General features: G+C 55.5%; 3 protein-coding genes across 5 annotated transcripts in view; 1 reads left to right on the top strand and 2 right to left on the bottom strand.

The window, feature by feature from the left end:
- Positions 1–13,221, bottom strand: part of LOC122123821 (lipopolysaccharide-induced tumor necrosis factor-alpha factor homolog) — a 55,408-nt gene extending 42,187 nt beyond the window's left edge. The window contains exon 1 of the mRNA XM_042698328.1: positions 13,206–13,221. The gene's annotated coding sequence lies outside the window, so the exon portion shown is untranslated. The remainder of the gene's footprint in view (positions 1–13,205) is intronic.
- Positions 13,222–17,115: 3,894 nt separating this feature from the next.
- Snn (stannin) lies at positions 17,116–25,954 on the top strand. Its single transcript, XM_042698329.1, has 2 exons — positions 17,116–17,210; positions 23,252–25,954. Exon 2 carries the CDS (start codon positions 23,340–23,342, stop codon positions 23,604–23,606), a length of 267 nt encoding a protein of 88 aa, XP_042554263.1. The 5' UTR covers positions 17,116–17,210; positions 23,252–23,339; the 3' UTR covers positions 23,607–25,954.
- Txndc11 (thioredoxin domain containing 11) overlaps positions 25,945–27,140 on the bottom strand; it is a 49,965-nt gene continuing 48,769 nt past the window's right edge. For all 3 annotated transcript variants that reach the window (XM_042698324.1, XM_042698326.1, XM_042698325.1), the window contains one exon: positions 25,945–26,674. In XM_042698324.1, coding sequence (XP_042554258.1) covers positions 26,059–26,674 — 616 coding nt within the window. In that variant the 3' untranslated portion in view covers positions 25,945–26,058. The remainder of the gene's footprint in view (positions 26,675–27,140) is intronic.

Genomic DNA, 27,140 nt, shown 5'->3' with positions numbered 1-27,140 from the left:
CAGGAAAGGAAAAAGAAATGGAGGGCCACGGGCTCCAGTGCTCTGAGCAGGGTGGAGCGGGTGGGAGTCAGGTAAAATTCTGCTCTGGGCCCTGCCCGAGGGACCGGGGCCCACTTAGAAGCCTGCTGCCGAGGGACTCCCAGTCCTGGGCAGCCTGGAAGCCTCGGTGTGGACACACATCCAACCGGGCTGCCCGGGGCTCTGGTTCCCGGCCCGGCTCCCAGGCCAACCCGTGACACCACTGCAGTGCTTCAGCCTCAGACCTGGACATGTGACCCAGGCTGAGCCAATGAGACGCCACCCCAGGAGCCCAGAGCAACAAGGATTCTCCACCGGGCCAGGGAAGCCTGCTAACCCTGAAAACACTACCTGAGCCCCTGGACCAGCCATGCCTGAAGCCATCTCACTCGACTTCCCACACGACACGAACCAAAGCTTCCTCCTGTGGTACAAGCCAATGTCAGCTGGGTGTTGTTGCGGACAGAATGTTGTTAGTAGCCTGGCCTAATGTATTAGGCTTAAAAAAAATAAACAAACCCAAAGCCCAAGACGTGACACAAAGGCGAGTTGCACTTCGAAGGGGATAGAGGGAGGGAGAGATGCTTCTCATTCTTTCGGGATGAATCAGAAGACGGAATAAGACCTGGCTCGTGTCTCCGCAGGTTGTCCTGCCTAGCAGCCATGACTCACCCCAGCCCCAGCGGCCTGGGAGGAAGGGAGAGCCTGGCGCCCTCCCCGCCTCTCAGCGCTCCCCTGCTCCCGTGCAAACCAGGTCTGCATCCATTCTTCACTCAGCCCACTGTCCTGGGAGCTGGGTTCAAAAGTTTCCACAAGGGCCAGGTGTGGTGGCTCCCGCCTGTAATCTCAGCAGGCTGAGATAGGAGGACTGAGGTCTGAGGCTAGTCCATGCCGAAGTAGGAGACCCTACCTGAAAGTGGTAGCATGACCTGCCTAGCAAGTGAGGGGCCCTGAGTTCAAACCCCGGTAGTGCCAAGAGAACAGTCGTGGCTGTGGTCGTGGTCGTCATCATCGTCATCATCATCATCATCATCATCATCACCGTCATCATCATCATCGTCACCTTGCAGAAGCCCCGCCTGGTCCTTGCCGGCATCCTGGGTTGCACCGGGCAGGTGCCACTGCAAGGCTGAAGGCGGAAGTGGCCTTGCCAACATAAAGATCTCGAACCCTCGGCATAGTGGGGTGTCTAGGGGGGGACAGATGAGGTCAGGACATTTTCTGGAACATTCTCCAGACCTTTGCAGCCCTGGCGTCTTCACTGGCTTCCCCAGAGGCAGGGCTGGGCAAGAACGGGAGCGCACGTGGCTTTTGGATGGATAGGGCAGAGTCAGAACAGAAGAGGATGGGGGAGGGGCTAGCCTGGGGAGAGGTTCTACAACCCTGGGGCTCCGCAGCCCAGACTCTGAGCCATCTAATCACCCTGTGAGCCCCTGGCCACGGGAAGAGGCTGCCGGGAGGGCACTTAGAGCTGGGATCTGGCTGAGAGCACCATGTCCGCTGAGCTGGGGCTCCCAGTGTCCCAGGGCTGGGCCTGCCCCAACTCAATCTCTGCCCCCTTCCAAGACTGCTCTGTGTCCTGTCTGCCAGGGATGGCATGTGCAAAGGCCCAGGGGCTGGAGCTCCTGATGTATTTGAGACTGACAAGGACACCTGCCGTGGAGGTGGCTCATCTTGGGGGAGGTGTGGGGACTGCTGACTGGGTACAGGCTCAGTGCAAATCTCTCAGCGGTGCCTCTCCACGGGGCCTGGGAGTCGGGGAAGGGGAGCAGGGGGCCTAAGGGAGAGGCAGTTAGTTAGGAGGACAGAGGGCTCGGCACTCCCAAAATGCTCACTGGGCGCTGTGGCCTCTGGCCTGGGTGTCCCGGCCCGGGGACCAGGGCAGCCAGCCAGATTCCAGCCATGGCAAGCCGCTGTCCTTCCAGACCAGGGGAAGGCCCCGCCTGGGTGAGTTCCCCACCAGCCTCCGCCGCCCCCCCCCCCAAGGCCAAATGCCTCGAATTCCACAGAACTCCCTCGGCCTGGGTGGAAGCAACGAGCCATGGTGGAGGGAGTCCAGAAATCTGCAACCTGGGGCGGGCAGGGCCACTCTGCACCCCCATGTCCCCCAGGAGTCTGATCCACGGGGCACAGCAGCAGCAGGCGGGGCAGAGGGCGCTGGGGCCCTGTGGGGGGCGCTGCCCCAGCACCGCCGGCATGGCACACAGGCTGCGAGCCCAGAACTCGTTCCGTCCTGAGCCCCTGGAGGCTCCTGGGACTCTCAGAAACCAAAAGCCACCTTTACGTGCTGAACGCCCAGTCACAAACAACAGAAAGAACATTCCAGCACGTCTTACACAGGAGTATTTTGTAAGCCAGGCACAGGTGGCTCATGCCTGTCATTCTGGCTACTCAGGAGACTGTGATCTAGAGATCAAAGTTCAAAGCCAGCCTAGGAAGATAATTCAAGAGACTCTTATCTCCAATTAGCCAGCAAAAAGCTGAAAGTGGAGGTGTGGCTCAAGTGGTAGAGCACCAGCCTTGAGCAAAAAAAAAAAAAAAAGAAAAGAAAAGAAAAGAAAACAACAAACCTGAGTGAGCCAAGAGTTGGTGGCTCACACCTGTAATCCTAGTTACTGGGGATGCTGAGGTCTGAGGATAGCAGTTCAAAGCCAGCCAGGGCAGGAAAGTTTGTGGAACTCTTACCTCCAATAAACTACCAAAAAAGCTGGAAGTGGAGCTGTGACTCAAGTGGTAGAGTGCTAGCCTTGAGCAAAAGCAGCTCAGGGACAGTGCCCAGGCCCTGAGTTCAAACCACAGGATAGGCACCAAAAATATATAAATAAATAAACTGAGTAAGAGCATGAGGCCCTGAGTTCGAGCCCCAGTACCAACACACACACACACACACACACACACACACACACACACACACACACACCAAGGGCTTTGCCAGGGGTCCCCATGACGGGCCCCCAGCCTTGCAGGCCTGGCAGGGTTCTAGGATCCTGGGGGAGGGGGTCCTGTTCACAGAGGCCCCCAGAGGCAGAGCACACCTATGTCAGCCTCTGGGCCATGCCCAGTGGGCAGCAGCCCTAGCTCAGTGCCCAGGAGGAACCTGACCCTCGGGCACACACTGGCCAGCCTCTCCACTGGGGGCCTCGTGTTCCTTATGCACGCATCTGCCCAGGCGCGGGTCTCCTTCTGTCCCCACGCAGCCACCAAGGACCAGGACACAGCGAGGCCCCGAACTGGCCATTGCACGCCAAGCAGCTCCCCACGTGTCCACGGAGAACATGGCTGCTCCCAGATCTCAAGGGCACTGCCCAGGGCCACACAGCTGCCATGATCGCTTGTGGATGGCACCAGAGCCCAGGGTGGGTAGACCCGGGGCGCAGGCCACGAGGTGGCTGTAACCCCAGCTATTCAGGAGACTGTGATCCAGAGGACCATAGTTCAAAGCCAGCCAAGACAGAATAGTTCTTGAAACGTTTATATCCAATTATCCAGCAAAAAGCCACCTTACAGAACAGGCTGGGGGAGGCAGGTGACAAGCCCAGGGGTCACAGCTCTGAGCCCTCTTCCCGGCACAGCTCCAGCTTGGCTTGCTTATGTGGCCAGGCAGCTGGAGCAAGAGCCACCAGCCCGGTTCATCCCCGAGCCTGGATGACCCTCCTGCCCTCCCTCTCCTCACTGACCCACCCTGCCAGAGAAGCCCCGGTGCCCAAATTCTGCTGCTAATCTGCTGGAAGGTCAGGAGATGTGAGGGCCCAGAAGGACTCAGCAGCTACCTGTGGTGGCAGCGCCCCCTGCTGGCCTGTGCCTTCCACCTTTTGAACACGGACTCTGCTCTCTGCTGCCCCCAAGAGCAGACTGGAACACATATCTACCAGTACAGGATCAGAGATCAGAAAGGTCCCGGGCCCAGGCCTATGTGTCTGCCAATCTCAGCTCTGTAACTTGCTAAGAGAAACTCAAGGGTGTTAGGGAATTTCTCAAACTTTAACCCCGTGCTGGGTCATTTGTTAAATGAATGTGATTTTCTTCTTAAAACAATGTTTGCCTGTAATTTTTGGCAGAGACACAAACCCCTGCTGGAAAGAACAACGGTGTCGTGCCGTTCTGTAGGGCACCGTGCAGTGGAGTCTCAGAGACAACACCCTGGTGACTTCCCCAGGGGAAGAATAGAAAAATCCAGCTGTGGAAATGGCACTGTGGCTCAAGTGGTAGGGCGCTAGCCTTGAGCTGAAGAGCTGAGGGACAGCGCCCAGGCGCAGAGTTCAAGCCCCATGACCGACATTTTTTTTTTTTTTTTTGGGTCCAGTCGTGGGGCCTGAACTCTGGGCCTGGGCGCTGTCCCTCAGCTCTTCAGCTCAAGGCTAGCGCTCTACCACTTGAGCCACAGCACCACTTCTGGCTTTTTTCTTTTTGCTTATGTGGTGCTGAGAAATCGAACCCTGGGCCTCAGGCATGCAAGGCAAGCGCTCTACCACTGAGCCACCTTCCCAGCCCAATGACCAACATTTAAAAAAAAAAAAAAGAAAGAAAAGAAAAGTCCAGCTGGCACTGGTGGTTCACGCCTGAGGCAGCGATCTGAGGCTCGGGTTTCAAATCCAGCCTGGGCAGCAAAGCCTGTGAAACTCTTATTTCCAATTAAACACCAAAAAGCTGGAAGTGGCGCTGTGCTCAACTGGTAAAGCACTAGCCTTGAGCTAATAGGACAGTGCCCAGGCCCTGAGTTCAAACCCCAGGACCAGCCCCTCCCTACCTCCAAAACAAAAACAAAAACAGAAAAGTCCACACATGCCCCTAGTTACAAATGCAGCTGCAATTCCTAAATCCTAACATTGTTTGCTGGCTTGCAAAAATCACTATTGTGGGTCTGAGCCTATTCTTTTTTTCTTTTCTTTTTTCTTTTTTTTTTCTTTTCCTTCCTTCCTTCCTTCCTTCCTTCCTTCCTTTCTTTCTTTCTTTCTTCCTTTCTTTCTTTCTTTCTTTCTTTCTTTCTTTCTTTCTTCATTTCTTCCTTCCTTCCTTCCTTCCTTCCGTCCTTCCTTTCTTTCTTTCTTTCTTTTTTGGTCTGGCCCTAAGCGCTGTCCCTCAGCTCTTCAGCTCAAGGCTAGCCCTCTACCATTTGAACCACAGCGCCACTTCTGCCTTTTCTGCTTATGTGGTGCTGAGGAATCGAACCCAGGGCCTCATGCATGCAAGGCAAGTACTATACCACTGAGTCACCTTCCCAGCCCCCCCCCCTTTTTTTTTGGTTGTGGGGCTTGGACTCTGGGCCTGGACACTGTCCCTGAGCTCTTCAGCTCAAGGCTAGTGCTATACCACTTGAGCCACAGCGCCACTTCGGTTTTTCTGGTGATTTATTGGAGATAAGAGTCTCATGGACTTTACTGCTTGGGCCGGCTTTGAACTGCAATCCTCAGAGCTCAGCCTCCTGAGTAGCTAAGATTACAGGTGTGAGCCACTGGCACCCCACATGAGCCCCTTCTTGTAACCCTCACCAACCCCTTCTCTGTCCACAGCCTGCCCTGTCCTGCCTGGGCCTGGGCCTGGTTCCTATCCAACCTTTCCCTGCATCCGAGAAGCCCCGTCATCAGCACCAGGCCTCACTTCTGCAGTTCTAGCTCTTCTCTCCACCCCTCTGCCAACTTCACTGGGGTCCCAGAACAAATCCCCACAAATCCGGTGACAAACCAAACAAGCCAGAAATGTCTTCTCTCCCCATTCTGAGAGCAAAAGTTCAGGTCTAGGTGTGCATCCCCTCAGACTCCAGAGAGGACCAGTCCTTTCCTAGTCTTGGCTTTAGGTGGCAGCTGCTGGAGGTAGGTCCTGGCTGTGTGTCTGGATCATGTCCCTGAATCCCTCCCACGCCACTGTGCCCAATGGGTGTCTTAGCCATCACCTCCCTCCTTCTTTAATTCAACCCGTTGCATTGGGGGGGACTTAATCCTACAATTTTAATGGTCTTAACCTTAATCTGATCTGAAAAGAGTGAATTTCCACATAACAGTCCCAGGTGGGTTTTTTTTTTTGGCCGCACCCAGCACTTGACATGACTCCTGGGGCTTCTCTGCACCACACTCTCTGGTCCAGAGCCGAGAATTAAGGGAGGAGCTGCTATTTCCTCTTGTGTTTACTGAGCCTGTGCAGATTCTGATTTTCAACACTACTGGCTTGAGCCACACTGCAGCCTGGATTAGTCACGGTTCTCTAAAGGAACAGATCTGATGGGATTTATGATGGGAACCGGCACATGATGCTGGAGGGGACAAATCCCACCATCTTGTCCTGCTGGCTGCTGGTGCTAGCTGGCCACTCAGGAAAGACATCCATCGCCACCCTGTGCATAGAGCCCAGAGGCCTGACGATCAGGAAGGAGCAGAGGGCGTGGGGAAGTCCCTGAGTCCAGAGCTCCAAGATCAAGATGCTGCAGCCCTGATGTGCGGGGAGGGGGGGGGGGGGTCTCTGCTCCAGAACAGAGAGCAAATTTGCAACCTCTTGACTGGGTTTTGTTCAGGCCCTCAACAGATTAGATGAGGCCCACAGACATAGGATAAAGCCATCTTCCTTCCCCAGTGTCTTTATTCAAATGTCCATCTCTTCCAGAAACACCCTCCCAGAACGCCAGGAATCGTGTTTCTCCTCCCCCCCCCCCGCACCCCACAGCTATCTGGGCATCCCCTAGCCGAATCAAGTTGAGGCATAAAATTAACCATGACAAACCCTATGAGATCTGTTTTACAGATGAGTAAACTGAGGCCCACACAGGCCAAGTCATACAGCCTGATGCTTGGGTACCAAAGCTCTGGGATTGTTTAAAGAAGGCCTAGGTCATCCCACTGGGGGTACTGGCCTGTGCTCTGCCTGTGACTCACCATGCCCGGACACCTTCTGTGTTTGACAGGGCGGCTTCTGCCAAGGCTGGTCTCCTGGGGCGTCCCTCAGCCCCAGACTGTCCTGTTCTCCCTGCAGCTGGAACTCCACACTATCCAGCAGTGTCTGGCCTTGTCCTCTGTTAGCAGTGGAGGCTGACCATGGCCCAGCTGCAGCTCCTGGGCCTTGCATCCCCTGGGCTGTATCCAGTCCCTCCGGCCACAGTGTCTGGGGCAGAGGCTGCTCTGGGAGCCAAGGACACAGCAGTAAGCAGGCAGTTCCCTCGGCCCTCCATAGGCAGTGACCCTTCCCCAGGTCACCCGTGCTGGGCCTCACCCCAGCACACAGGGGTGGGGCCAGCCTTCCGGGGTGGAGCTCTGAGGACAGACCACGCCCCCGGCCTCCTACCAAGCTCATTTGTAGCCTCTGCTAATTTCGTACCAAAATAAAACCAAATTCCTCTTTTGAGGCCAACTGTGTTGTGACCCTATTTATGAGTTGGGTTACTGGGACTCAACCACTGACCTCTGCCTGCCAAGTTCAGAGCTGGGACTCAAACCCTCATAACCCACATTGGAAAGGCACACGGAAGGCAGTGGGAAAAGAGGACCCTGGAGAGGGGTATTCAAGGGAGTGCTCTGAGGTGAGCAAGAGGCAGGAGCTGCTGATCAGGGAAACAGCCGGAGCAATGGCGTGGAGATGGGAGCATGAGGCACTGTGATCTAAGAGAGTGAGCAAAGAGGAAGACAGACAGGTGCACACACAGGGATGTCTGTGTTTGCATGTGTGATTGTGTGTGCTCATGTGTATAATCATATGATTCCGTGTAATGATATGTGACTGTGCGTGATCATCTATGATTGTGTGTGGTCACGTCTATATGTACATGTGTGACCAAAGGTGTGTGATCCAGTGTAATTGTGATTGTGTGTGCACAATCATGTGGTCATGTGATGGTGTGTGTGCATGTGGTCATGTGATGGTATATGTGAGTGCAAGCATGCATACGTGATCATGTGTGTGCCCGGTTGTGTGATCCTATGTGGTTCTGTGTGATCGTGTGCATGATCATGTGTGTAGTTGCGTGTGTATGCATGATTGTGTACTGTGATCCTGTGTGTGTGGTTTTGTGTGTGTGTGTGTGTGTGTGTGTGTGTGTGTGTGATTAGGTGACTTCATAGTTCATAACTGGGTTTACATTTGTGCTGGTGTGGCTGTCAAGAAAAATGAGGAAAGGTTTGAAAGTGGGGGAACAGTATCCCCGGATCTTGCCCCATGTGCCCCCTGAGTAACCTTGGCCTTCTTTGTCTCCCAGCTGCTTTATAGCAACTGAGGTGGTACAGCCAGGCTGAGTGTCGGAGACACAACTGATTATCCATGGAGAGAGTTGCATTGATCTGTGAATTAAGTTCAGTATCTTCACTGCTATGTTTTTGAGGTGTCCTTTGAATTGGAGGAGATTTCTTATTAGTTCTCTCTTTAATTAATGTGTTAAAAGTCTTTATAATTGTATGAATCGTGAGCTTACCTTTTTAAAGCATGATCCTTGACAATCACTGTGTGCCTGTCCTCTCGGGGGCTCCAAGTTTCACCTGATACTCCTTCCTCCCTCCCTCCCTCCCTCCCATCCTAGTCTCATTCTAGCACAGGCTGGCATCAAACTCATGATCTTCCTTCCTCTGCCTCCCAAGTACTGGGATCACAGGTGTGTGATACCATTCTCAGATCCTCTTCCTCCTCTACACCTTCACCTTTCCCCACTCTACTTCAAGAACCTGGCCATGCCAGCTGCTCCAGCTCAGCAAAGCAGGCCCCCTGAGGCGGGGTAGGGCTGTCACCACTCATCAGCCAGGAGACAAACACTCTGGAGTGCCCACTGTGTGTGCAGGTCCTGGGCCAGGCCTTTCACCTGCTCTCTGACTCCCCATTCCCCAGCATCCTCACCAGAAAGGCGGGTCCTGCCTAGCTCCTGTTATATACAAAAACCTTGAGACTCAGAGGGATAAGCGATTTGCCTGACATCACAGGCATGGCTGGAGTTTGAAGCCAGCTGTATGTCGCTCAGCTCTGAGCCAAATTGAGGTTGGCTTCCTTAGGTCTAAAAGGGTCATTTTTACCCCAGCCAGGGCTCCATAGGACCATACCAGTCTTCCAGGGTCTCAGTTCCTTTTCTGGGGGAGGGGAGGAGGGAAAGGGGGAGGGAGAGCCAGATATACCCCACTCTCTCTTCCAAGAACGGATCAGGTTCCCCCTGGATTGCATTTTGAGCTTAGTTTCCTGGCTGCTTGAGTTCTGTTCCCTCCACCCTGCACAGAGGCCAGACTTCAAGCCAAGCCAGGCCTTGCAACGATAGAAAGCTACAGTCCTTATGTTCCTATATCTTTCTTCCATAGTAATAGAACCCCTCCTTACCTAGCTGAGCAGGCCACTCAGAATGGAAACTGCATTTCCCAACCTCCCTTGCAGCTTACCCAGGACAGAGACTACATTTCCCAGCTTCCCTTGCAGCTAGGCCCTAAGGAAAAGGCTGAGCCCTCTTCATGATTTTCCTTCTTTCCCCTTCCATAAGTAGAGCATAGTGATGATGGTAGAGCATCTTCCATAGGTACAGCACAGTGATGATCAGATTTTGGATAGGAAAATACATTCAGAGGCTGAGTGCAATAATACATGCCTATAATCTCAGCATTCGGGAGGCTGTGGCAGGAGAAGCATGAGTTAGAGCAAGCCTAGGCTCCATAATGAGACCCTGTCTCCACAAACAATTGAGCAAATTTGTAATCTTAATTGTGTATGTGTGTGTGTGTGTGTGTGTGCACGAACGTGCGCGTGCACATGCACGCACATGTGCACCAGTCCTGGGGCTTGAACTCAGAGCCTGGGTGCTGTCCTGAACTTCTTTTGCTCAAAGCTAGTGATCTACCATTTGAGCAACATCTCCACTTCTGGCTTTTTTATTTTTGGTTAGTTTATTGGAGATTAGAGACTCACAGACTTTTCTGCCTGGGCTGGCTTTGAACCATGATCCTCAGAGATCTCCGCCTCCAGAGTAGCTAGGATGGCAGGTGTGAGCCACTGGCACCCGGTTGTAATCTGAAATTGGATAAAGATGAGCTTTAAGCCTGGTTGCAATGACAACCCAGTAGGCAGGGACACCTGAAACTCCTTCCTAGTGGTCCCTAACTCCCCTTTCCCACCCCAAGGAACAGCACCCCCTGGAGAAGTGGCTGGTTCCATGTGGCAAGTGTGGAAGATAAGCCTGGGACATGCTGTCCTGAAAAACTGAAGCTGTCAACAACACAGAAGCTGTGTCAAAGGCTGAAGGTCAAAGGTCAAGGAGCCCCCACTTACTGACAGTACTGCCCCAAGCCCCCAGCACTTGACAAGTATTAATTCGCTCTTAGAATGTGACTCTACCTATGTCATCTTCCCATCAAGCCTGTCCGGAGGGCGGGTTCATTTTTATAGACAAGGAAACTGAGTCACTGATGATGACTAAGAAAATTGCAATGTATCCCAGCCTGTACCTTCTTCTAGGCTGCTGCTGCTGCTGCTGCTTTAGTTAGGACTTTGGACATCAAGGTAGAAATGAGACACAAAACCCTCATCCTGCCCAATCCCAGGCCAGAGGTCGGCTTGGGGTGGGTTCAGAACCACGGACAGCACCCCCTTTTTCATCATTGGCTCCCAGCGTCTGCACCAGCCCCTCACAAGCCAAACCGCAGGGGCAACAGCGCCCCCTGCCATCTGCACCCCATCATGACTGGTTGTTTTCCTCCTGCGTGTGGTGCTGGGGGAGGGGCACAGGGGACACTGAGTCACCCTCATTTTCTGTGTGTCATCTCCCCAGCTGCAGCAGCCTTGGGCAGGGCGTCGGGGCACATAAGCAAGAAGTAGGAAGGCAGCCCTCTCTCCCTCAGGAGAGGGGAGGCAGCTCTCAGGGCCTGACCACTGTCCCGGAGCTCTTTTGTTCAAGGCTAGTGCTCTACCACTTTGAGCCTCACAGACTTTCCTGCCCAGGCTGTCTTTGAACTGCCATCCTCAGATCTCAGCCTCCTGAGCAGCTAGGGTTACAGGTGTGAGCCACCGGTACCCAGTGATTTTAGTGTATTTAGCACCATGTAAGCTCTGAGGCATGCACCACTGGCCCCACCCCCAGCTGGCCAGCCAGGTGCTGCATTACTGCAACCCGGAGAAATGCATCTGTACAGATCTTCGTGAGGCTTTCTTCAGAGCAAGGATAACGTGCCACAAGCTGATTTCTCCCTGAGCTCTCTGGATGGAAAAGGATGCATGCAGGACATACTATATACCTCAGGCCCCTGCAGGAGCCCCTGGATGGGAAATAGCAGAGAACGGTTCTGTGTTGTCGGTCAGCCACTGGGCAGCTGAACTAGGGCAGGTAGGCCAGGGGCAATGGCATCTTCAAGGTCATTTGTGTCACCTTCAGGACATGTGACAATCCCTTGGGGTAACATTGACTGTGCCCTCTGCCCTGCCTGCTGGCCCTGCGGCCGGGAGTGAGGTTTTGGGGTCTGCTCTCAGGTGGGCTATGTGTTACGTTTTGTTGCTCTTTCTGGCTTCAAATCCTGCTTGCTTGCACCTGGAGCAGACCTCACCCCCACCCCCAGAGAGGACGGAACGTAGGACAGGGACCCTGGGAAGTACCCAGAAGGGACCCCCAAACCAGGCAGCATCAAGTAAGGGCTTTCTGCCTGAGAGGAAAGGGAGATTCGGTGGGGTGAGGGGAAAGGAACCCCCTTCCTCGTCTGGACATCAGTGCCCAGCTCTCATTCTCAACTCCCAGACTTGACCTGCCACCGTGACCCTCATCTGACCTCCGCCCCATACCCCTGGCTTTCCTCCTCCCTCCTTTCCCTCCCTCCCTCCCTCCCTCCCTCCCTCCCTTCCTTCCCTCTGAAACAAGTTTCACTATGTAGACCAGGTTGGCCCCAAACTCAGGATCCTTTTGCCTCAGCCTCCTGAGTGCTGGGATTACAGGCATATACCGCCATTCCTGGCTCCATGTCTGGCATCTTTGCTTTCTTTAGGCCTCAGCTGTGTCCCCAGAGACCCTCCCTGATCTCTCTAATGCAAACCACCCCGGGTCTCCACCACTCATCATGTCAGTTGCCTCTCTCTGAAATGATACTCGTCCACTGATGTGTCCCCAGCCCATGGCCTCCAGAGCCACCATCATTGCAGGACTGTCCCCAGGACCTGAAGCTCCCTGGGCTGGGGCAAGGCTGCCTGAGCTGGGCCCTGCTGGAGGAGACCAGTCCGGGTTACCTAGCAAGCTCCTGTTGCCAAAAACAAATCAGTAAAACTAAAGTAACTAGCTTGCTATTTGGGAGGAATGACTGAAGGACAAGCGGGAGGGAGAAGGGCTTTCTGTGCTCCTCCCTTTGATTTCACTATGAGTAAGGATGTTCCTTGAAAAAGAAAGAGCTAAAATAACACACACAAAAAGCACACCCACGGAGACGACTTAATGTAGCAAGACAAAAGCTTCTTGCCACGAGTGTCAGCCTAGCTACTCAGAAGTGGGAGGCAAGAGGATTGTGAATTCCAGGCCAGCTCCGACAAGAGTAGTAAAACCTTATCTCAACAACAAAATACCAGCCGGGCACTAGTGGCTCATGCCTGGGTGTAACCCTAGCAATATGAAAGTGGAGGTTCAAAGCTAGCCCAGGCAGCAAAGTCAGGGAGAATTTCAGTCTCCAATTAACCGGCAAAAAACCAGGAATGGAGCTGTGGCTCAAGCAGTAGAGCTCCAGCTTCGAGTGAAAAAGGTGAAGATCAGAAAACAGTGAGTTCAAGTCCCAATACTAGCACACACACACACACACACACACACACTATTTGCAAACAGAATATTTTGAACACACACAGAAGCACGCATGCCACCAGCTGCCAACAATTTATGGCTGATCATTTTACTTCACACATCCCCCTCCTACCCAGATTATTTTGAAGCAAATCCCCAAGTGCACACCACACCAGCTGTAAATAATTAATATGCTTCTCTAAAAAGTTATTGGAGGGAGATGGCAGAGCCGAACCACAACACCACCATCATCACACCAAAGAAAATAACCAAACCTCTTCGTGTAACTCTGTAGCCAATGTCCAAATCAAAAACCAAACCAAACCAGTGAATATATTCAAATCAGCATGGAAAGCAGGCCTACTCCATAGCCTCTAAATTATTCCAGCTGCACATACCCCCCACCAGCATCCAACATAGTCATGTACTTGCTATGCAACAAATTGCTACAAATTTTCCCACCTTCCCAGCTTCCAAGGACATGAATTTATGAGCTTACCTGTTGTGTGTGGCAGGAACTGGGGTGAGACTTCATCAGCTTCAGGGACCCCAAGGTGGCAATTGAGATGTCTGCCCATCAGGGCCATGTGCTCTGCTGTGGGCTGAGGATACCTTCCAACTCACTTGGTAGAAGCCACTCCAATATGGCAGCTCAAATGTAGAAACTCAGCCTGAGGGTAGGAGGAGGAGAGGGTGAGCCAAAAGGTGTGGAGTGTGTAACCCACTCACCAGAAAGCTGGGGGCGGAGCCTGTGGCTGAGCATGTGCATAGCAGGCACTCCAGGCTCTGGGTTCCAGCCCAGGCAAAGCAAAATTAAACTAAAGAGAAACCCTGAGTTTCTGAGCCAGGACATTCAGATGGGCCCAGGAACCTGCATTTCCATAGCCTTACCCCAGGTGCTTCTGGGACCTCACCTATGGAGTCCCTGAGAGAATAGGATTCTCCCCCTGCAGCCTTTTCTTTCTTCATTGAATTTTATGAATTGATAAAAATGTTTAGAAATTCATCTGCCTCCTGAATGCTGAGATTCCAAGCATGCAGCACCATGCTCAGCACCTAAATAGAACTGAGTATTAAAAGAAATGTGTGGGCTGGGAAGGTGACTCAGTGGTAGAGTGCTTGCCTTGCATGCATGAAGCCCTGGGTTGGATTCTTCAGTACCACATTCACAGGAAAAACCGAACTTGAGCTGTGGCTCAAGTGGTAGAGCACTAGCCTTGAGCAAAAGAGCTCAGGGACAGCACCCGGGCCCCTAGTTGAAGCCTCATGACAGACAAAAAAAGTAAAAGACAGAAACTGAGGCTAGACATAGTAATTGCTGTAATCTCAGAGATTCCAACGGTAGAAAAATCATAGTCCCAGGGCAAAAACATGAGACCTGCCCCTCCATAAAAAAGAGAAGATGATTGGGTGCGTGGTTCAGTGGCGGAGTGCCTGCCTGCCTATCAAGAACGAGGCCCTGAATTCAAATCCTAGTACTTCGAAAAAGAAACCAACTGCAACATAAATACACAGAAAACAACATTCCAACTCATGAGCCTAGACTGCCCAAGACTCAGCTGAAGTCAGCCTTGTCCTGGTTGTAGGGGCTGAGCCAGCCATCTTAACAGCAAACAAGGCTGTTTCCCCCTGAAAGAGAATGGCTATGTGTCTCACAGCCAGGCAACACCCTCTCTGTGCTCCAGCGGAACTCACCAGTGGCCCCCACAGCACCCTCCAAGAACTCCTGTGTCCAGGCACAAGCATTTTTTTCGGGGGGAAAGGGCTGGAACCCTGTAGGGTCACCCCAGAAACAGACATCCACCCAGCTTGGTGGCTCTGCTGCAAGGCGGCACTCATGAGACTGCCTGGGGCCTCTCCAGCCCCAGCGAGCTCCTTCTTGTCCCACCTCTCCAGCACCCCGGGGGAAGTGGGCATACAGCCAGGGTGGCACAGGGCAGGTCCAGCTGGGCCCCAGCAAGCTCCAGGCAGCTGGGTGAGCTCACCCCTCACCCTTAATTAGCTCTCAGGCTAATAAGCATCTGAGAACTTCCCGCCTGAGCAACAGGAAGGACCCCAGGGATCTGGGCCAGATGTCACTGTGGAGGGAGGTGGCAGGGGCCCAGAGAGAGGAAATGGACCTGAGGGGGGAGGGGTGCTGTACTTCCTGTTGCTTTATGGGGGCAGGCCCTGTCACCAGCCCCACTCATGTGTAGCTGGTCCTGGCCCTGTGGGCTTGGCTGCAGGCAGAACTCCACCCCCCCATCCCCCAGCTGCGATTTGACTTTGGGATCTGGGTGGCATGCGGCGTGCGCAGGCACACAGCCCCAGATGCCTCTGTTTTCCCAAACGTACCATGGGGGTAAAATGAATTCACTCATCTGTGGGGATTAGAACGGTTGTACCACAGGGCAAATGCCTGATTGTCTCTGCTGCTACTACTACTACTTCTACTATTACTATTACTACTGTTATTATTATATTATTGCTTGCTTGCTTAAGGCTGGCACTCTACCACTTGAGTCATACCTCCAGCCTGGATTTTTGCTGGTTAATTGAAGATGGAGTCTAGCAAACTTTTCTGCCCAGGCTCATTTCAAATGGCTATCCTCCCAGTCCTCAGCCTTCAGAGTAGCTTGGATGAGAGGCAGGAGCCGATGGCATCTAGTTTGTCATCTCCATTTGTCAGATGAGAAGTGAGGCACCGACTAGGCTAGGCTGTTTTTTCGAAGCCCCCCCCAAGCAGCAAAGGCTAGATTTGACACTGGGTTCTTACTTCTAGACTGCGCTGTGTGCCTCTCACCATCTCCTCCTGTCCTCCCAATCCCAATCCTGTCCTCCAGCCTGTCCCGGCCTCCCCGATCAGCTCACTGTCAGCCCTGGGTCCGGCTTTCTCTGAGCCACCTCTCCCACTAATCTTCACCACTAATGAGTTCTTGGCCAGCTTGAGGCTGGACCACAGAAGCCACTGGAACTGGCTTTGTGGGAAAAACTAGTTTCCTTCTGTTTGGCACTCTCAGGTGTGGCCTGCAGAGCGGGCGCTCTGAGGACGGCCATTGGGCAGCTTCCAGAGTAGAAGCAGTTCACAGACGTCTGGCTCCAGCCCCCAGGGCAGCTGGCCTAGGTCCCAGCTTCCTCCAGCTCACTCAGCCCTGCAGATCTGCAGCCCACTTCTTCATGCAACTCACTTTTATGCAGCACCTAAGTGCCAGGCACTGTTCTCTGGACACTAAACTCAGCCTGGGAAAGAGGTTTCTGGAAGACAAGGTCCCAGCTCCCAGAGCTAACACCCCTCTCCCCCTTCCTTCCTCAGCATCCCAAGTCACCTCTTCTAGCCCCTCTGTCTGGAGAGGGAGGAGAGTCTTCTTCCCCACTGCTTTCTTGGAGCAGACAAGTGGCAATTATTGCATAAAATGGCATTTCTGTATTCTCAAGCAGACATGCCTGTCCTCAAATCCTGTCTCCATGGGAGCAGGTGGTGGTCTTTCTGGTGTGTGTGTGTGTGTGTATGAACTCAGGGTCTGGGCACTGTCACTTAGTTTTTTCACTCAAGGCTGGTGCTGTACCTTTTGTTGTTGTTTTGTTAATTGGAGATAAGAGTCTCACAGGCAGGGCTGGCTTAGAACTGCAATCCTCAGACCTCAGCCTCTGAGTAACTAGGATTACAGGCCAGGAGTCACCGGCTGCGCCTGGAGGCGCTCTTTCTGGAGCCTGCCAAAGGGGCTCCGAGTTATTTTGATACAATGTGTTGAGCGGTCTGTGCAGGCCTGGCACTGGGGCCAACCCTGGGGTTTTTATGTTACCAGTGACAGCGGGGGGGGGGGGGGGGGGGGCCGCGGGTGAGCGCTCAGGGCCGGAGCTCCGCGGCCGCTGGGGTTGGAGGGGTTCAGGCCGGCTCAGCAAGCAGAGGGAGTGGGCACCACAGTGAGAATCGAGGGGCAGTGACGCGCATGTGAACAGGAGGACGCGCGGGGCCCTTTGCAAGCAAGGCCAACTCTAAGGGGGGCCTGACGCCGGCCCCTGCTCTGGAGTGCGCCGCTCCAGCTTCCCGGAGGTCTGCAACACTCCTACCTGTTGCGTGCCTCAGTTTCCCCTCTGAGAGCAGGCAAGGCATAGGGTGGCCTGCTGCCGCTGGGGAAGACTGAGGGAGGAAAGACGCTTGTCACCGGCCCCGCTCCCACTCGCGCCCAATCGGCGCGCGCCGAGGCCCAACCCGCCTCCTGCCTCCCACCCCCCAGAGCTGCCAGCTGCGCGCAGCCCCCGCCCCGCCCCGCCCCGCCCGGCCGCCCCAGCCCGGAGCACACGTGACCCCGCCCCACTCTAGCCACGCCCTCGCCGTCCTAGCGCGAGCGCCCATTGGCCTTCCTCGACGGGTCCCGCCCCCAGCCTGGGAGAAGCCGAAGGCGCCCCGCCCGCCGCAGAACTGGGCTCCTGCGTCCGGACGGTACGCCGCCGCTGGACCGGGCCAGCGGGCGGGCGGAACCGGGCCGGTGGGGCTGCTGCGGGGCTACCGGGCCCCGCCATGGTGAGCGGGGCCGGACGGGCTGGGCGCTGGGTCCGGGAGCGGGCCTGCGGGAAGGGAGGGGCGGCCCGGGACGAGTGGGGGCGCGCGCGGGCGCCGTGCCAGCGGCCGGGGGGGGGGGGTCGCCGCGGCGGGGGAGGGGCGGCCGGGGCGGGGCGGCCGGGGCGGGCGCGCGGCCTCCGGGGAGGGTCTGTGCCGGAATCGGGGGGCGCACCCGCGGGCGGGGGTTCTTTGTCCGCTGCGCTGCTGCGGGATCGGGACAAAGGCGGCGGCGGGGGGCGGAGGCCGCGGTTGGGGAGCGGCGCCCCCTCCCCCGCCGCCAGCGCGAGTCCCCGCCGCCACCCGCAGTCCCGCGCCCTGCGCTGGGTTGCTGCCCCCCCCCCCCCATACTCGGGGATTAAAACAAAAAACAAAACAAAAAGCATCCTGGGAGAATTGGGGGTCCTGGCAGCCCCCAGCTGGTCAGCGCTTTGGGGCATGGAGGGGTCTAGGTAGAGTCTGGCGCCCATTTCGTGGGTGGGGAAACTGAGGCCGAGCCGCAGCGCTTTGCGCGGTTGGCAGTGACTGCGCGGCGTGGGCATGACTAGGTCTCGTGGTCCCCTCCCCCAGCCCCCGCCCCCGGCGGGCCGGGCTGCCGCTCCAGCTGTCGCACCCCCGGCCGGGCCCCTGCCTCCCGGCGCCTTGCCTCGCGCCTCCAGAGGGTGGGGGTCGCGGCGTCGCCTGGCGGGGTGAAATGAGGGGGTGCGTGGGGCACCTGGCACCGCGCCCGCACGCCGCCCGGGCTTGGCACGCGGGCGCTTGTCATCGCCGAGTCCCCTGCATCGGGTCCTCTGCACAGGTCACGCAGACGGCCACGCGGGGGTTCACTTGTCCTCCACCGCTCCATCGGGGGAAGAGGCTGGAGTCAGAAACAGGGCAAGAGGGAAATCTGGAATTTAGCATCGCGGCTGCCTGGGTTTGAATCTCTGCGCTTCTTCTCTTGAGCTGTGTGTCCTTGGGCAGTTGACGTAACTTCTAGGAGCCACAGACTCTTTATCTGCTAGATGGGAAGAGTACCAAGTCTGGGGTGGTTGTGAGGCAGAAATCTCAGACACACCAAAAGTGTTTAGCTCATGTCTTGCACCTTGAAATCATCAACAACTTTTGGTAGCATCTTCTATTTACGGCCAGAGTTGTTTGGCCAAATGGATTGGTCCCCAGAATGCCCAGCAGGGGATTCACAGTCACCAGAGACCCCAGCTGACCTTGGGGCAGTCCCTGAACTGCCACACTTAGCTTCCTCTTCTGCTGTGGGAACTTGGGGAGTTCTGGGGGTGAGTTTCTCTTCTGGCAGAGGAGAGGAGGTGGGGGTGAGATGACAGTCCCATAATGGTTGCCACTGGTGCCCCTTCTCTTCTTGGTCCAGGCTCCTGGAGGGCAGAGACCTGGGGTGACTGGTCCTTGTGTGGCAGTGCCTCCCAGGGCCTGCCGCACAGGTGACGTTCTACGAGTCCTCGTCATGTTCTAGGTCTAGGGCAAGACCCCAGAGCTGGAAATGTTTCTGGCTTGCAAACCAGGATCCTCTGGAGGCAGAAGGCCTGGTTGGTTGGCATCTTTGGCAACTCCATTTGGGACTGGGCATGGCTCCTCCCTGCAGGCAGTGCCAGCAGCCCCTGGGAGTTGGCGAGCTCCGGTAAGCAGGGCAGTCCCCTGACTTCCCAGGGGAGCAGCAGAGGAAGGAGCTGCAGACAGGGTGCCCAGTCCAGCTGAGCAATGCGCGTGATGCGCCCAGTTAAGTGAAAAGGACGAGCAGAGTCCCCAGGGAAGGGTGCTTTGTGGCACCATGCCCTGGCCAGGCCTTCTGGCTCTGTGGTGAGATCCGGGCTTACGTCCACTTTGCACCTTGAGAAACAGGCTGGTAGGCGGAAACCGTTTGGTGGGCTGGCAGAGGAGGGGGACGCCAGTCCTGCTGCTGGCTGTGCCGAGTGCCCACACTGTGGGAAGGGGCAGTGTCTTCACGTGGGGGTGGCCTGGGGGAACAACTGTGGGCCTGAGAGGGGCAGCAGTGTCTTAATAGTTCCCTGCCCTGAGCTGGCTGGTGGCTGCGGCTGTCCACTGAACCCACTGCAGGACAGAGCTGGGCTCTAGCCTGTGTGCCTAGCACCCGGCTGCCCACCTCACAAGGCTTTAGGAAGCCTGGGCTGGCTGGTGGACTTTGCTATTGCTGATATGGCATGTCCTGTGTCCCAGCTCACCCCCTTGTAGTATTTAGGGGAGTGATGGGGGTTATGCAGAGTGGAGCACCTAGGTTTTTCTAGCGTTGGTGTGTGGTTTAGGGTGTGCAAAGCAAGAGGGTACAGGCTGGGTGGGGAGTTAACTGCTTGGGGGAGCCAGGGGCCTTGGATGTGTGTGGCAAGTCTGCTGGTAAAGGGTGATTGGCAGTGCAGTGGAGACCTGGCCCTGGCCCTGTGTGCTTATGCCCAGAGTGGTCCAAGTTCACGTACCCTCTCTTGCTCTTCACACTTGCACACTCCACTTGCACATCCGGGGCCTCGGTTTTCTCGTGCACAGCAAGGGTACTCATGGGTGAGCAGTTGGTAAAGGGGGCATCAGTGTGGTGTGAAGTGGGTTGGGTTTCCTCGCTTGAGTTGTGACTCTTCCTGTCCCGTCCTGTCCCCTGGGTAGGCTTTGTTCTGTCCAGGTGAGGGGTCAGTCAGCTTGCAGGAGACAGCCTAGGCTGGGGTCCAGCCAGGCAAAGGGGGTTCCCAGGGCCTGGCCAGCCCACTGCTTTGGGTTTCTGCCATCCCAGCATGCACAAAGGCAGCTGCCCAGCATGACCAAGTCCACTGGCAAAGCACCTCTCTGTTCTTCCCCACATGCGGCTGGGGCAGGCATGGGTCCTGCTCAGGGACTCAGGAATGGCACAGAGTTTGGGAGGTGGCTCAGACTGGGGACCCCTGGCTGGTCCCCTGGAGAGCTGAGTCTCTTCTAAGTTTCTCACCACATCCCCGATGTGGCTGCATTCAGCAAATCTTCACTGGCCCCCATGTGTGAGAGAGCAGGGGTATGGTGATGGGCAGCTGGAGTCTGTAGGTAACGAGACAGCTGCCAGGGAGCTCTAGGAAAGATACCATGGAGTGGGGTGGCTTCTGGGGCCAGGTGCTTTTGGGGGGGGGGTGCTTCTGAGGAACCTCCCAGTTGCAGGAAGAAGCCAGCATGGGGTAGTAGGCCGAGGAAGCAGCAGCAGAGGCCTGATGGGCGCAGGATCTTCTGGGAGGGTCTGCGGCAATGAGGTGATCTGATGTTTTTGATCAGTTCTCAGGAAATACTTGCTGAGTTAAAAAAGGAGGAAGCATACTAGTGGAGGACCAACCCACAGCGGCTGGATGGTTCACTGGGCTCTGCCTTCAGGCCAAAGAGGTCCAGACCTGGCCCCTTTGGGGCTGTACACTGAGACTTGCGTTTACCACTCCTTTGGGCTCCTCTGAGCTGCGGCTGCCTGTGCCTCAGTTTCCTTGTCAGCCCTGGCATTGCTGGTCCCCATTGGACTCAATGGATTCTTTCTGAGCTTTCCCTCAGGTTCTGGTACTGTTGTCCCTTTCCAACTTCCTGCCCTGAACCCCCCCACCCCAGCACTCACTTCCCCTTCCGAACTGACACTGCCTGGCCTTCCTGTTCAGAAAGCCATGAGAGGGTAGGAACCTGGGCAGTGCTCAGCCAGAGGCCCAGGGACAGGGAGGTAGAGGCAGGCTCCCTGGGCCAGGGTGCCCTGTGCCCTCTGGAGGGTGGTGAGAGCTGCTGGTGGCTGGGGAGCAGGGTGCAGGGTGAGCAGGGCAGTCCTGACAAACGGCCTGTTCCCAAGGGTGGTGCTGGGGAAGGGCCCCAGGTCAGGACGGCGGCCTTGCTGGAGCAGGCGTTAACTAGGTCACCTCTACACAGTGACATTAGGCCAGGTTGTGCTGTGGTTGTGGAGATCAGGTGCCTCCTCCTCATGGGGCATGCTGCCTCAGGTGAGGCCACAGGACACGAGTGGGAAGAAAGCGCCAGGCTGAGGGAGCAGGCAGTGGCGGGGACAGGTTCTGTTCTGTCTGTAAGCACTGGGGTACGTTCCATGTCTTCCAGTTTGGGGAGCAGGGTCCCTGGCCTTAGTCGGCCTCAAAGGGTGGAGGCTGACAGCACCCGCCTCCTGGACACTGTTGGGCGATGACTTAGCTGCCTGTGACCTTCAGCAGGCCTGGCTCACCCTAGGAACCTCCCCCCAGCCTGGGTAAGCGTCACTTCTAATTAAAGCCCGCTTTGTTCAAGGACACAACAGGTTCGATCCTGTTTGAAGGGAAAAACTTGCATGGCCATCGTGACTTCTTAAAATGATCATGGGCTCAGACCTGTTCTTCCTGTGCACCAGCCTGGGCAGGACGGACCGCCGGCTGGTCTTCTTCTGTGACCACAAACCAGTGTTACTGTGATTTGCTCCATGTAGACAAGGCAGAAGAGGGTGGGGCCTGGGGGCAGCTGGGCAACCTGCCTGCTTCCAGGTCCCAGAGAGTGAACCCCAGCCTCCGAGGGTAGCTGGCCTGGGGTTAGGCCTAGTGTAAGACTTCTTGGCAAGGAGGAGGGGGCAGTGCTGCTGCCCCCGGCTTTCCCTTTGCAGGACCTCAGCCTTTTGCAGCCTTGTATGGCCTCAGTCTGCATGGTCTTCCCTAAGCAGGTGCTCCTGTGTAGCAATAGCTGTTGTCAGTTGTGCCCTTTCCCACGGGTCCTGGAAGAAGCCGCTTGCTCCTGTCACCTGTGTTACTTGTGCCCAGGGGCTGATGGGATCCCACTTTCAAATCCCTCCTCTCTGCTGTTCAGGAAGCCCTCTGCTCTTCTCCGTCCCCTAGTAGCTGTTAAACATCTAGCCCTGGTGGCACTAGCTTCCAGAATGTCTTTCAACATAAGAGCGCCAGTAGCACCCGGCTCTCTTGTAGCCTCTGCCACAGCTGTCATGGTGCCCATGTTTTGGGGCTCATGGCTGAGTGGGGGTGACTGCTGACTGGAGGTGCAGTGCTGAGGTATCCAAGATAGAGAAACAGCCGGGTGAGCTTGTGTGTGCCAAGAGTAGACACCTCATTCTCACCAGTGTGAGGGTGGGAGCATCAGGCTGAAGAACTCTTTCAAATAGTCCCTATGAGTGGGACTGGTGACATACCTGTAATCCTCGTAATCCTATACTCAGGAGGTAGAGGCTGGAGGGTTGAGTTCAAGGCCAAGCAGAGCAAAGTTATTAAGACCCAGAGCAAAGTTATTAAGACCCTATCTCAGGGCTGGGAATGTGGCTCAGTGGTAGAGTACTTGCCTAGCATGTATGAAGCCCTGGGTCTGATTCCTCAGTACCACATAAACAGAAAAAACCAAGGTGGTACTGTGGCTCAAGTGGTAGAGTGCTAGCCTTGAGCACAGAGAGGACCTAGGATAGAGCCCAGGCCCTGAGTTCAAGCCCCAGGACCAAAAAGACCCTATCTTACCAGCTGGGAGCTGGTGGCTCACACCTATTATCCTAGCTACTCAGGAGTCTGAAGTCTGAGTATTGTGGTTCAAAGCCAGCCCAGGCAGGAAAGTCTGTGAGCACCAAAAGCCAGAAGTGGAGCTATGGCTCAAGTGCTAGAAAGCTAGCTTTGAGCAAAATAACTCAAGGACAGTGCCCAGGTTGAGTTTAAGCCCCAGGACTGGCCAAAAAAAAGGGGGGGGGGGAGGGGCTGGGAAGGTGGCTCGGCGGTAGAGTGCTTAAGGCCCTGGGTTCGATTCCTCAGCACCACATAAGCAGGAAAAAGCCGGAAGTTGCACTGTGGCTCAAGTGGTAGGGCACTAGCCTTGAGCTGAAGAACTAAGGGACCAATTTCAGCCCCCATGACCGACACACAAAAAAAAAAGACTCGGGGTGTGCCTCAAGTGATAGAGAGCTTGTCGGCATGAGTGAGACTTGAGTTTGATTCCTAGTACCAAAACCCCAAAAAGCAGACTACATGTATTTGCACCCTGGAAGTCCCCAGTGGAATCTCTGGTAGTCTCCTCTTGCTGTCTTTCAGGAATGTCGGGTCCGGCCTGAGTTCCAGCCTTGTTGAACCAGCCAGCACAAGAGCTTCCGGTCAAGGAAGCCCCTCCTAGGCACTGACCATGTCTATTATGGACCACAGCCCCACCACCGGTGTGGTCACCGTCATTGTCATCCTCATCGCCATCGCAGCCCTTGGAGCCCTGATTCTAGGCTGCTGGTGCTACCTGCGGCTGCAGCGCATCGGCCAGTCAGAGGACGAGGAGAGCATTGTGGGTGATGGTGAGACCAAGGAACCCTTCCTGCTGGTGCAGTACTCTGCCAAGGGACCCTGTGTGGAGAGAAAGGCCAAGCTGATGACTGCCAACGGCCCAGAAGTGCATGGCTGATATGAGCTGCAAGACCCTGGTCCGGTCTACAGCCAGCCTCAAGACACTGAGAGAGAACCACGGGCATGCTGCTGAGCAGAAGGGCTGACATTGCTGGCATGGCCTCGGTGGGCTCCATCATCGCATGCACTGACTCTGGGTCCCGGCCGCCCTAGGCTTCCCCTCAGCCTCCTGGTGGGGGCTGCCCATTGCTGGCAGTGGGCAGGCCTGGCCTTGCTGGAGCTCATAGCTCCTTTACGCTTTTGTTACTTGAATGTTTAGCTGAGCCTGTTTTTGATGGAGCTACTACTGTAACGCGTGAACTAACCAACCTGTGAACTGTAAATAGGCCCCGGAAGCACGTGCTTAAGCCTCTCTGCTGATTTTTACTACGATGTAGAGCCCATGGAACGGGTTCTGGTCCTCATGAGGGGCCCAGGCAAAACACCCTGGGGGAACCTTGGTCTCCTCAAGTCCAGGCTATACCTGGCAGGATTGCCAGTGTCTTTCTGTCTGTCCGTGTGGACAGGAAGTGGGAGGTCAGTTTTGTGTCTCATGGCTGGCCAGCTGGGGCGCTCCAGTGATTTCTGCTTGGTTAGTGATGGGTAGAAGGAGGACCAAGCCTCTCCCTTGCCCCAGACAGACTGTTCAACAGCAGAGCTGGTGATGGCAGAATGACTGCAAGGACGCTACCACATGTGCCTGGGAGCTGGTGAAGGACAGTGAGGCATGAGTCCTGAGGCTGCCGGGTGTGGTGGTAGCAGAGCAGTTTCTTGCCCTTTTGGTCTCAAGCATGCTGAGCACACCTGTAGTGCAGGCTTTGCTGAATTGCTATCCTTATGAAACTCCAGATGGCTACTTTTAGTTTGAAACCTGATTGGCCCAGGAGAGAGGTGTCATCTTGTTTCTGTATTTAATATTTTCTGCACTGGAGGGGTGGAGTCTGGTCCCCCCTCTTCCTCTCTCCGTAGCTTCCTCTTTTGATGACTACCCACCTGCTGGGTAGTGGAGCTCACTTTTCTCCATCCTGGCTCTCCGCAGGCTGAGTCCTCGGATCTGGCTGTCGGGCATCAGGTGCCCGTGGGAGGTTGCCACTGTGTGTATTCACACGGGAGCCGCAGGTGCTCCCTGCCAGTCTGGGCATGGTGCAGGAGTAGGAGGGGGTAGGAGGGGGTAGCTCCCTGCAGAACCAGCCATGAAGCATCCCCGTGGGCAGTCATTGAGCTTGCTTAGGTTTTTAATCCCCCACTGTAAGCACATTGTAAACGGTCATGACTAAAACATGACCTAGGTCGGGATCCTGGGTAAAGAGCCTGCCTGAGGCCAGCCCCGCTTTTCCGTGGCTGAGCACTGGCTCTTCCTGCTGGAGCTGCCTGCCGGCGCATGGCATGTGCAAGCTGGGGGCCCCTTTTCTGAAAAGCATGCTCAACAATGCACTTCCTGGAGCCCCAGGGGAGCTGAAGGGCACTATGGCACCACACACCTGAACTGGGGGAGTCGGGCATTAAGTAGCAGATGGGGTGAGTAGGGGGAGCTAATGAAGATGGGGCATGAAGCACCACAAGGAACTGCCCTGGTCCCTGACAGCATGGGCTGGGAGTGGCAACTGGCCTAGGAGCAAGTGCAAAGGCCTGAAGGTTGGGGAAGGTTTGCTCTGCCCTCAAAGAGGCTAAGGTACGTGGTCAGTCCCCATCCCACAGTAGACCCTCCAGGCTTTCTACCTCTACTCTGGAAGCTAGCCACAGAACACAGGCTATGTGTCCTTCTGCTCCCAGCTTAACCATCCAGGAGCAGTGGGAGTCTGACCCTGTCAGTCAGTGGTTCAGCCTGTGCCAGTGAAGTTTCCTTTTGGATTGCCCACGCTTCCCTTTCCCATCAGTTAAGCTTTTGGAGCTTTCTCTCCTCCCCAGAGGCCAGGACCATGTTGGGAGCCCGGGGCCGGCCCATTGGTGTGGGTGGCGCGTTGAGGCACTGGGGTGACAGTGTCTCTGGATTGGCCTACCGCCACCACACAATAGCGCTCCTGTTCTTACTCACCAATGGCTATGTTTCTAGCAGACATCAGAGCCACACACTTCAGTGGCTTAGAGTTATGGCCTCTCTTGGAGTCCGTTCTCAATAGCCCAACTGTTGCATTCAAGTTTCCCAACTCATCAAGGAATTGACCTTTCATCCTACATGTCGTATCACACGAGAGCAACGGGAAGGGGTGGGGAGGGACCCGACACTGAGCCGCTATGACATGGACTGACTTCTCACACTTCTTCCAGTGGACTGTGCTACTGTTTTTGTCTCAAGCTACCAAGTTTGTGCAATAAGTGAAAGGGAGGCTTCCCTGTTCAATAAAAGTTCAATGGCATTCAAGTCCATTTTCTAGACGACTGAGAAAATCTTTATTTACAATAAATTTCAATAAAATTTGCATAAATACATTCCCAATGTACATTTCACCTCTGATTCCTTCATGTCAATGTTAGTCTGTCCTATTCTCATTCTTCCTCTCAGATGCCAGTGTGGCGCTGGTGCTGGAAGACGGAGAGGAGCCGCCAGGTAAGTGGGGGGCACCTGGAGGCTTGGGGGGGTCAGGGTGTGCCTCTTTAGGGGGAACGGGGTTCTCAGCGTGATCTTGACCTTCCAGGTGCCTCTCCATCGTGGCCATGAGGACCTTGAGCCATGTGTTGTTCTCAGAGAGTATCTCAGAGTGGGCGGCCAGGTCTTGGAGCTCTCGGGCCTTCTGTGCGTACAGGGCCTGCAGCTGCTGGCCATGCCGCCGGAGCAGGCTGTGCTGCCGCTCCAGGTTCTGCTGTTGCCGCAGCAGGCGGCGCCCATCCCTGCGTGCCCGTGACAGCCGGCTCTCCACCTGCACCTGTGCCCGGTGCAGGCTGCCCCTCTCTGCTCGCAGCCTTTGCATCTCTCTCTCCAAGTGGGCCATGTGGCCCTGCTTTAAGGCCACTTCGCTCTGAAGACATTCTTGAGGGTTGGCCAAGTTCTGGGGGGCAGGGGTGGGGTCTGAGTGATGCAAGATGAACTTCAGCAGATTCGGGAGGGTAACGGGGAGGTCTCCGGGGTACTTCACACTTAGGTCCTTTCTGGAGAGAGAGAAAGAGAGGAATCAGGCCCACAGGCACAGTCCCAAACCAGGTGTTCTGTTTCCAGTCAGGTGGGCTATGCAGAGAACGGAAGGTAGGAGATGCTGGAGCTGCACAGCAGCTCCCGGCAGAGCCGCAGTGGTCTCTGGTACCTTGTGCTGAGATTAATGTGGCTTATTTGAACTGTTCATTCCTAAGGACAGAGCACTGTTTCTGTGCCCAACTTTCCAGAAAGACAAGAAGCCCAAGCCTAAAGTCGGTGACATGGCATTCTCTAAATTAGGTGTGGCCCACTGGTGGGGCCAGGTGGGATTCCTGAGCAGGACTGTCACCAACCATGTCACTGGCACTAGCAGTGCTTGGTGACACTGGGAAGGGTAAAACACTTGGCAGTTTTGTCAACAAGCATTTGTCTACAGCAGGGGTTCTCAACTGGGGGTGTCTGTACCTGGCCCAGCGGACACTG

This window comes from Dipodomys spectabilis, unplaced genomic scaffold, assembly GCF_019054845.1.
Source record: "Dipodomys spectabilis isolate Male_0828 unplaced genomic scaffold, ASM1905484v1 ptg000231l, whole genome shotgun sequence".
Taxonomy (NCBI): Eukaryota; Metazoa; Chordata; class Mammalia; order Rodentia; family Heteromyidae; genus Dipodomys; species Dipodomys spectabilis.
Note: the sequence above shows the minus strand (reverse complement) of the source record. Positions and strands in the feature narration are given on the sequence as shown.